This window comes from Gavialis gangeticus, unplaced genomic scaffold, assembly GCF_001723915.1.
Source record: "Gavialis gangeticus isolate Ggan-Ray unplaced genomic scaffold, GavGan_comp1, whole genome shotgun sequence".
Lineage (NCBI taxonomy): Eukaryota > Metazoa > Chordata > Crocodylia > Gavialidae > Gavialis > Gavialis gangeticus.
The window spans coordinates 10,232,111-10,242,427 of NW_017729026.1; the positions used below are offsets into that span (position 1 = coordinate 10,232,111).

Sequence of the window (10,317 nt, forward strand, 5' to 3'; positions counted from 1 at the left end):
TCCTTAACCAAGTACCTGGAAATTCCTAAACTGCCTCTAATAACCTTTTAAATTAACGTTTTGCAACAAGCAATTATGTATATAAAGGTGCCTGATCAGGAATGGTTGTAGGGAGCTGGGATGCTGTGGGTGCTAAGGGGCACAGTTGGCTGCATCCCAGAGATTGCAAGGTTGAGGCCACAGCAGAAGTGCTTACTGTGTAGCCCTGTCAGATTCCAATAAAATCTGCAAATTCTGCTAAATACCTTGTCACAAAGACACGAAAAAGGAAAGGAAGGAATGGTTTTGAAACCAACAGAAGGTCAGCAGTCTAGAAACTCTAATTACAAATTGCAAAGCAATTGCAGGATGCTATAATCTATAGACCTTTCCCAGGGACTGACAGCTCCATCACAGCAGCAAAGTAAATACACAAAAGATAATTGGATAAATACTGGTATGTAAAGCCATGGCCAGTTACTACTAGCTCCATTTAGTGAAAAATGAAATCAATTTCTCCAAGAAGTTTACACAGGAGTATAATAAAGCTCAGAGACACCTGTTAAAGGTGTGATTAGTCTTTATGCAGCAGGAAACCAAGTGCCACTCTAGCTTTATATGATTTAAGTCTCCCACAGCTTACAGGACAATTACAATGAATGTCTAAACATACCAAGTTTGTTAGCTCTGCTCTAGAAGTGTTTATGCATCAGTGACACAAACAACCTCCATCACTCATGAGTGGTTACAGAAGCCAGTCAAAACACACTTTTGGCCACCGCCATAGTCTCTGGTTAAACCTACTTCACAAATAGCCTAATTTTAAATACTCAGAGTGAGTAACTATGAATTTTATATTCTTTTACATGACTTTTAACTAAAATTTATCAGACTGAAACTGAATAAATCATTTTACTGTAAGGATGATAGAATTCAAAATGCTACAAACTTTTTTAAGCTCCTCCTTTCACTACTAGCAAAAACATAAAAGAAAACAGATTCTTTCTTTCTAAAGTGCATTTTAAGTGTACTGATGTCAAGGATATATTTTACATTCATTTGAATACCAGTGTATTTAGTGGGACAACAAAAATACCAATATGGCAAACACCCCATCATCAGTGACACTAAAACAAGCTTATTAAAAAATATGACCACAAGCTAGTTTTCATGTGGGCTTTCTTTCTTTCAGCACAATCAGCAAGATCCATGTCACAGTGTTTGCTTTTTAAGTCCTACATTTCTTTGCTAACTAGAAAACACACACTTAGATTTCCCTGAGATTGTAAAATCACTGGGGAAGGATGGTTTTGTTTCATGTTGTACTGCATGAAAATATCCAAAGCTGGGAATTCTTAGCTCTACCATGCTACAAATAAACAATACACAACACACTGTACTCACTCTCTCTCTTTTTTTTTTTTTTTTAACTGGAACAACTTGATTTTACAATAGCAACAGGTCAAGGAAATCCTGTAAAAAAATACTTTTCAAAAAATGCCTTTGTAGGGGCATTTCTAATTACTTTAAGGGCTTGCTCTTTCTCCAGGCAGCCTGTGGCTTGTGTGTACAAGGAAAATATGAGCCTTCTGATTATGGCGAAGCTTGGATTGAAACCAGTGTCTCCTTATACATGCACACTCTTTGCCCATGTCCTGTACTCACAGGAGAGGAAGCTTGCAAGCAGGAAGGCTCATTACTTACTTTTGCTCACTACTAGAGCCTAGGATTTAATGTTGTATGAATACACATTGTAAAAACATCAGCAGAAAGGGAAGAAGAAAGACGGGAAAGATTTTTGATCCAAGACGGCATATCACACTTTGGCATGGGAAACTGTTGATCAGCTGTTATTTCTTCCACAGAAACTCTTCTGTGACATTTAAATGTACCAGACATACAAGAATGTAATTATAATAATGTTACTCAGCTGCTATGTCATGCTCTCCATTTCCAGACCTCAAGTTGCTTTACAAGATATGGCTGTCCTCAATTTATGATGGCAAAGCTAAGCTAGACATTGATCAAGCGACTTGGTCAAAGTCACGCAGGAGGTCAGAGACAGATCTGATACTAACGGACCTTTTCAATTCCCCCATGCCCTTACAGTGTCCAATATACTCAGAGAGTGCTATAGCACAAGGCTCTATTTTACTACAAAACAATAATACATTTACTTTTTGCAATTAAAACTTATGAGTGTGCATTATAGTTTCTTTTCTGTGGGATTTACACAAAGAAAAATAAAATTAACCTAATTTACCTTGATCCAACCCTTTAATTATATAACTGTACTGGTTGTTTCTATTTAGTAAGAAACATTTAATTTACCATTCAGGCATTTCCTGAAAAGGGGAATTGAATACACTCTTAAAAGCCAAGATTCATGGAATATTCCACTTTTCAGACATGCTGCTAAGCAACAAGCACCCAAATTCCTAAATACTGCCATCTAGCATGTAAGCATATTTCAACTGCTTTGCATTTTTGTACCAGCCCTAGCTCTGTTGCAATCAGCCTTTAAGCAGTGGGAGGCCTGAAACTAAACTCCTCAAATTAAATTGCCAGAGTTCAAATGTTTCCACACTTTATTAAGCAACTTGTTAGCTCATTAAAAGGATTACAAACAACTAACCTTTCTGTTAAAGTGCTTAAATACATTGATAGAGAACCATGTGATATTTATACTGTCTCTCCAGAGCAAGGATGATCAGTACTCCAATGGAAAGTACTAATGAAATTCAGGAGGAAAGACAGAACATGCAAACAGACAGCAAGTATTTCTGGGTGTGTTTTTCTTCACCATTTTGCTTCATAAAATTGGCAAAGTTGCACTGTCTCAGATAAACCGTTATAGATTTAAGATGGGAGGGTGGTCTGTCTATAGTGTTTGCTACCTACCTCATATTCTCAGTTCCCTTGTAGAACATTATCCTACCTATATTTTCTCAGTTTCCACAAAATGAATTTACTTCTGTACTTGAACAGATGCCTGAACAAAGCTGGAAGATGACAGGTTAAAAAAGGTGCAGTAAAAAAAACCAACACTTTTAGTTTCGGACATCTGCTTAAAATCCAAAGAAGTTACTGGTATCTTATTCTATGTATATGTAATTCATCTAATGAGTAAAGAAAAGATAAGTAGCTAAACAAGCAGCTCTCTTGCTCAAGGCACTTTTGCTAAATAGTTAAAAATCCAATTTTTATAAATTCTAGCTGCACCAACTTTACCCGGCCCCATCTTCACCTGATGTTTTTAACCAAGGGTCTTTGTTTGCAATACGTTATGTAAACTACTACTTCCTTGTTCTTATCCACCATCTCCAAGACCTTTTGCAGCTCCCTCTCTCCCACTTTCCTCCAGAACTAAGCAAAGATAAGGAGGAGAAGGTTCACAGGAAACAGGGCTGACCTTCGAGCTCCGGGAAAGAGAATCTCAGTATTCGTTAAAAAAACAAAACCATGTGTGCCCAGCCTTTTCTCTTGTAAAGATAGCCTGGGAAATGTAAGCTGATCAACAGAACTAAAAGGAACAAACAGCTGGGCTGTACTTCTGCATCATGGAAAGGCCAGATGGGGAAGCTAAAGACCACTTCACCCCAGCTGCTGCACAAAGCACACTTTTGTAAAATGAGTCAGCTGAGTTTACAGTTTTACTCTCAAAGATCAATTTCAATAATCCTCCTTCAGATCCTTAGACTGGCCCAGTACAGAGTGGCATGATTATGGTAGGCAGCACTTGATCATATAGAACCACCAACATATTGTGTTGCAGGCTCCCCCAAGACCCTGAGGCCAGCTCAGCCTGTTAAAGCTTCTACCACCCTCCAGGCTAAGTACAGACTGTCAAAAATCCTGAGCCTGAATCGATTCAATCTTTGCAGATTAGTCTAAACTGCATATATTGAACTGATAAGCAAGTGAACAGACATTCACTTCTGATTCTGGAAATGCAGCCACATGCCTGCAGTGGCTCAGACCAGAAGCTGGGGGGCACTAGAGCATGCCTCCTTGCTTAGCTGGAGCAGACAGCTTGGGCAAGGCTAGCCTGACCACCCTGCTAAGAGGGGTTTGTGGGGGAGGTGCAAAGGCATCCTGGGATGCTAGAGACTGTGAGTTAACTTGAATCTGGAAGGGATCTGGGACAGATTTAATAAACTGATTTGAACTAAACCAGTTAAGTCTGATACTATATCCATCCAGGTTTATCTTAAACTGTTTGGCAGATTTTGAGAGAGGTTTATGTGCACTGAACTTCTGTTATATTACAGATTTGAACTGGTTGCTGATCACTTATCAGTTTGAGTGTAATTTCTGTCCCTAGCCCAGGAGTTAGGATTAAGCCGCTTGCTGTACCCCTAGGGCACTTCCCACAGCAAAGGACCACCTTCTAGTGATATAAGCACAGAAGAAGAGCTCCCTTTGTGTTGGAGTGGGCACAGGATGTACTATTACTAGGGATACATGAGGGAACCTGTAGACCAGCAATTCTCAACCTTTTCCACCTTACGTCTCAGCGACTATCAGTCCCAAAAACCCTGCTCCCATCACGATGAGCGGGGGAGTTGGTGTGCCGCTTCTCTGTATCCCACCTAGACAGCCTTCGCATCCCACCAGTTGAGAAACACTGCTCTAGGCAGCCCCAGACTATTTTCTGCTAACTACTCCAGTGGTATGAGAACGAGGGAAAGGGAAGGGACTCCCAGAGCTACCACAGATTGGGAGCCCCTTACTCCTGAGATGCTAGAGCGAATTTGGTAAAGACCCACCCCTGGAAAAAAGCGAATAACCAACATACAGTCAGAACCACCTGAAAGATTTCATGAAGTGTTGATGGGGAGTGAGGGGGAGCATGATGAGTCTTAGGTGGAATGGAATTACCCATAGATAGGGCCACTGAGAAGAGGGAAACAAGGGGTGACTAAGGAAACAAAGGGTGAGGATGGGAAGAGCAGGGTTTCATGTGCTGCAGGGAGGCAAAAGAAGAAGTTTGGGGAGAGAGAGGGCTTTGCCAATAAGTGTCACATGTATCACTAAGTTTGAGGAAGCCCCTCTCCAAAATGCTGATGGCATATCACTGTACTTAGTGCTGTTTTCTTTGTTGTAATTCTGTTTTTGCCAGGGTGTGTTTTTGCTGTTTTCTAGCATTGTGCTGTCATACATCCCAAAACAGACTCTTGTATCAGCTTCCACAGCAGAAGGAAAGCAAGCTGTGCAAGGGAAACTGGGGTATAAGGCCAGAGGGCACCAAGCTGCACACAGCTAAATTAGAAATAACTACATCCCATCAGAGAAGGGGGCAAGACATAAGACTGAAGAGGGAAGGAAAAACACATGCCCCAAGTTATGGCACAGCATAGGAAAGAACTGAAAGGGAAAAATGGGTTGAGAGTAATGTGCTGCTATTGGTAACACTGTAAGCCTCAGTCTAGAGAGGGCCAGAAGGAATAACGTATTTGGGGAGAATGTTGGTTTTATGATGAAAAGATGAACTGGGGAGTAAGGAGTCAGTAAGCATGAACCTGGGATGATGGTGTTGTATGGTATGGGGTAAGCTCTGGGGTCTGGGACCAGTTTGACTCAAATCAATTAAGTCTGATACTATGTTCAACCTGTTTTATTTCAGACTGGTTTTGGTCATTTTGAAACTGGTTTACTTGCACTGAATGTCTGTTCTGTTACAGGTTTAAACCAGTTTCTGATTACTTAAACTGGTTTGTGTAATGTCTGTCCCTACACTGGGTGAATATGTAGCACTGACCTTCCCACCCTTCATTATCTCCACTCCTGAAACTGTCTCTTACCACTGAGGCCAGACTACTTGGAAATATTGGTACTTTCAGCACCTAGCATTGCTATTGCCAACTAGTGTGTTCCAGCACCGGCCCTACCCTCATTGATGGCTGAAGTGACAAAAAGATTAAAGCAACCAGAGGCTGGAAAGAAATGGATTTTGTGTGTTTTATTATTCAAGAGTAAACCTGCATCTCAGTGCACTTCTACCTGGGCTCTCTTACTCCCTCCCAGTAACTAATTAGGACCCAAATCTGCAAATGGTTATATAGGTGCTTATGTTTAAACACGTGAGGAATTCCATTTAAGGACATGGGACTTTTCTAGTGCTTTAAGTTGAGAATAGAATCAAAGGTTAGAATCATCTCCTACTGCTTTATGCACACACAGAGCTCCAGCACAGTGAGGCCTTAATCTTAGCTGGGGTTTCTAGGCACTAACATCTTGCAGCTGATTAACAATAATACAAACTTTTTTTGTGTGCAATTTTGGGAAGATGTACAGAGCTAACTGATGCTGATTTTTCTGATAAAATGGAAGATGCTGACGCACTGCCTGCCCCTGCTACAAAGAGCTCCACATTTTATAATTGTGCATGGGTGTGCATCAGCTGAATTATGTCATTCCTCATCATGTACCATCATCAAGAGGCACAAAGAACATGACTGTGTAGAAAGAAGCTTTCCAAGCAGGTGAAAAGTCATTTAATGCCATAAGCTGTTAAACTATAGGGAATTTGTACATGCTTTCAGGTTTTTAGCATTCTCACTCTGTCAACTGGAATGCAGTCCTCCAGCTGTGCATGCTGAAACAAACTATTCAGAATTAATTTTTCCGTGGGCACACAAAGGTAACTGTACGGCAGTTCATAAACTCATTAAAATGTATTCATGTTTTTTCCTCTTGCTTAAACACATACTTGAATTCAGAAGCACTTCCAAAGCAAATTGCTCTGACTTTGTTAGTTACCTGCTACGACTGTGCTTTGAAAATTGCAGAGCATAACACAACTGAACATACTCAGTTTTCTGGCCAGCACTTAATTGTATTTAATTGAATCCCACTGCATTAAAGGCACTGAGGTTCAATTCTTTCTGCTGCTGCTGAAATTGGAGTCTAGAAGTACAGTAATGTGGGTTGACCAAGGTCACGAAAGGAGAAGGGGACTCAGAACAAAAAGTTTCCAGGTAAGCAAGTGCTATGAAGCTTGTAGGATGGGCCCTGTTCCCATGTTAACCCCCCAAAAATTATTTTTAACAGAGCAGCCTGAGATAGGAATAGTGAAAAAACAGTGGGAAAACGTAACCAAAAGAAAGTATTGCAAACATCTGTTTTGTATTCCTACAATACACTTTATATTCTGGCTAGGGACAAAGAAACTTACGTACCTAATACCTAGAAAAGCTTATGGCTAAAAGTGAATCACAAAATAAGGCTAAACAACATGAAATCTAGACAATACCATGGGGGGCTGTAAGAAAATGCTCCTTCAACAAAAAGGCTCCTTTGTGTCAGTAAGTAGCATATTAGGACAACAAACAGCAGAAATGAATTTTAAGCTATCCCATAAGTATACCCTGTTGTTAATTAGAGAACAAACAGCTTTGTTATGATTTTGATGCACTATGTACATTTAAACATCAGGATCTGAATGAAAAAAGGAGAAACCTAAGCACTGCCATCATTTTGAGCTACTAAAGAACAGGATTGCCCATCATGGTATAACTGGGACATGAGAGTCCAAGTTGCAGTCTAGGGCTGCCACTCCAGTACAGTCTTGTAGAAAAGATGTCCCGGGCTCAGCTGTATATCCATTTATTTTGCTAACCAGCCTTATCATGAATCTGTAACAACAATTTAAGTGACACACTTGTTGCTCAAGACTGTCTGTGCCTCATCTGGGACCAAGCACTACAAAAGTGACATCTTAAAAACTAAGCAAAAGCCAAATTCCTCATTGCACTCCCCTGCAAAAAGATATAAGCATCCTGCTTGCAATAAGCACTTGCCTGACTTGGTTCATTTAATGTACACCCCTTACCTATTCTAACAAGCATCAAAGCAGCCTGAATTTATTGTAACAAACTGTCACCCTTCCTCCAGTCTTCCAATTTCCTCAGTCCATCCATGTTCAAGTACATTTTCTAAGCATGGTACCAACAGAAAAATGGTTATATATAGACCACTGTGATTTTGGACACTACTAAGCAATGTGCAACCAACTCCTCAGTTCAGGAAGGAGTCAGTAAGGGTCAAGGAATAGGCAAAATTCATCCCTATGCACAACACCTTAAGTTGGCCGGCACACCACTTACAGGCCAGCGGAATAAACTTACACAGTGGTGAACTCGATCTAGCAATAGCTGAAAGTTCTCAGCACATTATTCTAAGATGACTGTAGAAAAAGAAAATAAATGCAATATATATTTTCTCTTAAATTGTAACTACCAGTAAAATAGTTTATTAACTAGAAGTGACTAAAACAGCATATGATGCTTTGGGACAGATTATATTATCCATTTTACAACAGAAGTGTTGTAGAATCTTAGAGAAATAGGTCTGGAAGGAAAACCCATCTAGTGCAACCCTCTGCCTAAGGCAGGGTCATCCCTATCCAAACCATCCTTTACAAATCCGTTATCTAACCTCTCAGTAAAACTACCATCAACCCTGACCACTGAGCTGAGTGGGGACCTCTGTTTAAAATTAGTAGCACAATCTAGTTTATTGTGTGTGTCTCTCGCAGACACTGTCACAAGACAAGGATTATAATTTCAGTGTGTGGGAAGGTTAGAAAGAGCTGAATTTTAGATATGAAGGTTTCTGTTTAAAGTGCAGATATAAGGCATTAAATAAATAGGGGTTGCTTTCAAAAAGTGGAAGCTAATTGTTAAAATGCTACTGCAATATATATGCTATATTGAAGTGGGATGCAGAGAACTAGTGAAATGAAAAACCGAAACCAGATAATGTCAGAAGAAACTTTGTTCTGGGATCAGGACACAGAGAGAGAAGTGAGATTTGTTTCCCTGCACCCGGCACAAGGAACCATCAGGACACTTTGCTGGGATACATACCTACCCTTTGCATCCTGGATTGTGTTACACAGCAATCTGTACAAGCCCTGGGGAGATAATCACTAGTTCTCAAAGGATGCTTTTAAAACAAGGCAGACAGCATGTCATTAGTGACATAAAAGCCCACAATTTATTTTCAGAACTGTTTAATCTCTAAGAGGTCAAGAGAGCATTTATCTTTTCCGTGGAGTGGGCTCCCCTCACCATCCTCCTGAAAAAAAAATGGATACTTGAGTTGTCACCAACAGATTAGTGTTAACCTTTAAAGTTCCAGGAGGCAGATCAGAAAAAGGCAGGCTAAATCCACATGGTTTAGCTGTGAAACTGCCTGGGAGAAGGAACAGCGAGAGCCAAAGGTCTGGATGCTACAGAGCAGTGTGAGCCGTGTGGTTTCACACGTGTTCATTCCTATAATTCAGACCACAAGTTGGGGGGGGGGGGGGGGGGGGGGAAGAGAAACTTATTCCCCGAATGGGAAGGCTTCGAACACCTGGTGTATGCCTATGCAGGTAGTTTTCCAGGGTGGCGATGCCTGATTCTTTATTCCAGAGCAGCCGCTCTCAACTTTTTCAGGCTCAAGGGACCCCTCCTTAGATACCGAGGTAGATACTAGGGTAGTGATGCCCGATTCTTTATTCCAGCTGCTCTCAACTTCCCAGGCCCCAGGGTCCCTTCCTTAGATTCGAAGCCCCTGGCCGAAAATGCTGCCTCTGACTTATTTTGCTCCTTTTTGAATGCAGGAAGATAACAGAGCAACTTTTCTATCGCAAACAACTCAGGGATGCCACGACTGGGCAGGACGGTTTCACACCAAGGATTCATTCCCATGGGACCCCTCCGGCTTTACCTCACGAGAGCGGTGCCGGCATGCCTAGCAGCGCCACCGCAGCATGGCACCCTGGAACAGCCCTGGAAGCAACCCCAGGCTGCTGCGGCGCCCTGCCGGAGAATCGCCCAGCGGGGGAACAGGGGGGCCCCTGCGTTCTGGCACCCAGGGCAGCTGAGCGGGATGGCAGCAAGTGGAGTCGGTGACTCAGTCCTTTGCCTGGCTCAGCTCCTCTGCCCACAAGCGACCTCCACGCAGCCGGCTACGTGCGCTCGGGCTGGCGCAGGAGGTGCCAAGCAGGGCTGAGGATGAGGGGAGACCGCTGCACCGCACAGAGACATGCTCCGAGAGGCAACAGTTCCGAAAACAACTTGTGACATGACATGACGTGACATGCTTGGAAAGCATCCTTGGACAAGGAGCCTGTGCCTCTCGCCAGGGACTGCTGTGTGGATGGTGTTACACTAGCGAGCGCGAGGACCCCCAGACAGACACCCGGCCCCGCTGGAGCTCGCCACATGCCCGCGCCCCAGCCCCGCGGCGGGGACTCACCTTGAGCCGGCGCCTCCATGGTCCCGGGAGCTCCGAGCAGCCGCTGCACGGAGCGGGAGCAGGGGCGGGGACGGCTCCTGCCTCCTCCTC

At 42.5% G+C, this 10,317-nt stretch overlaps 1 protein-coding gene across 3 annotated transcripts in view; it reads right to left on the reverse strand.

The window, feature by feature from the left end:
• TPD52L1 (tumor protein D52-like 1) overlaps positions 1–10,311 on the reverse strand; it is a 111,598-nt gene extending 101,287 nt beyond the window's left edge. For all 3 annotated transcript variants that reach the window (XM_019520016.1, XM_019520015.1, XM_019520014.1), the window contains exon 1: positions 10,228–10,311. In XM_019520016.1, coding sequence (XP_019375561.1) covers positions 10,228–10,246 — 19 coding nt within the window. In that variant the 5' untranslated portion in view covers positions 10,247–10,311. The remainder of the gene's footprint in view (positions 1–10,227) is intronic.
• Positions 10,312–10,317: the final 6 nt, after the last annotated feature.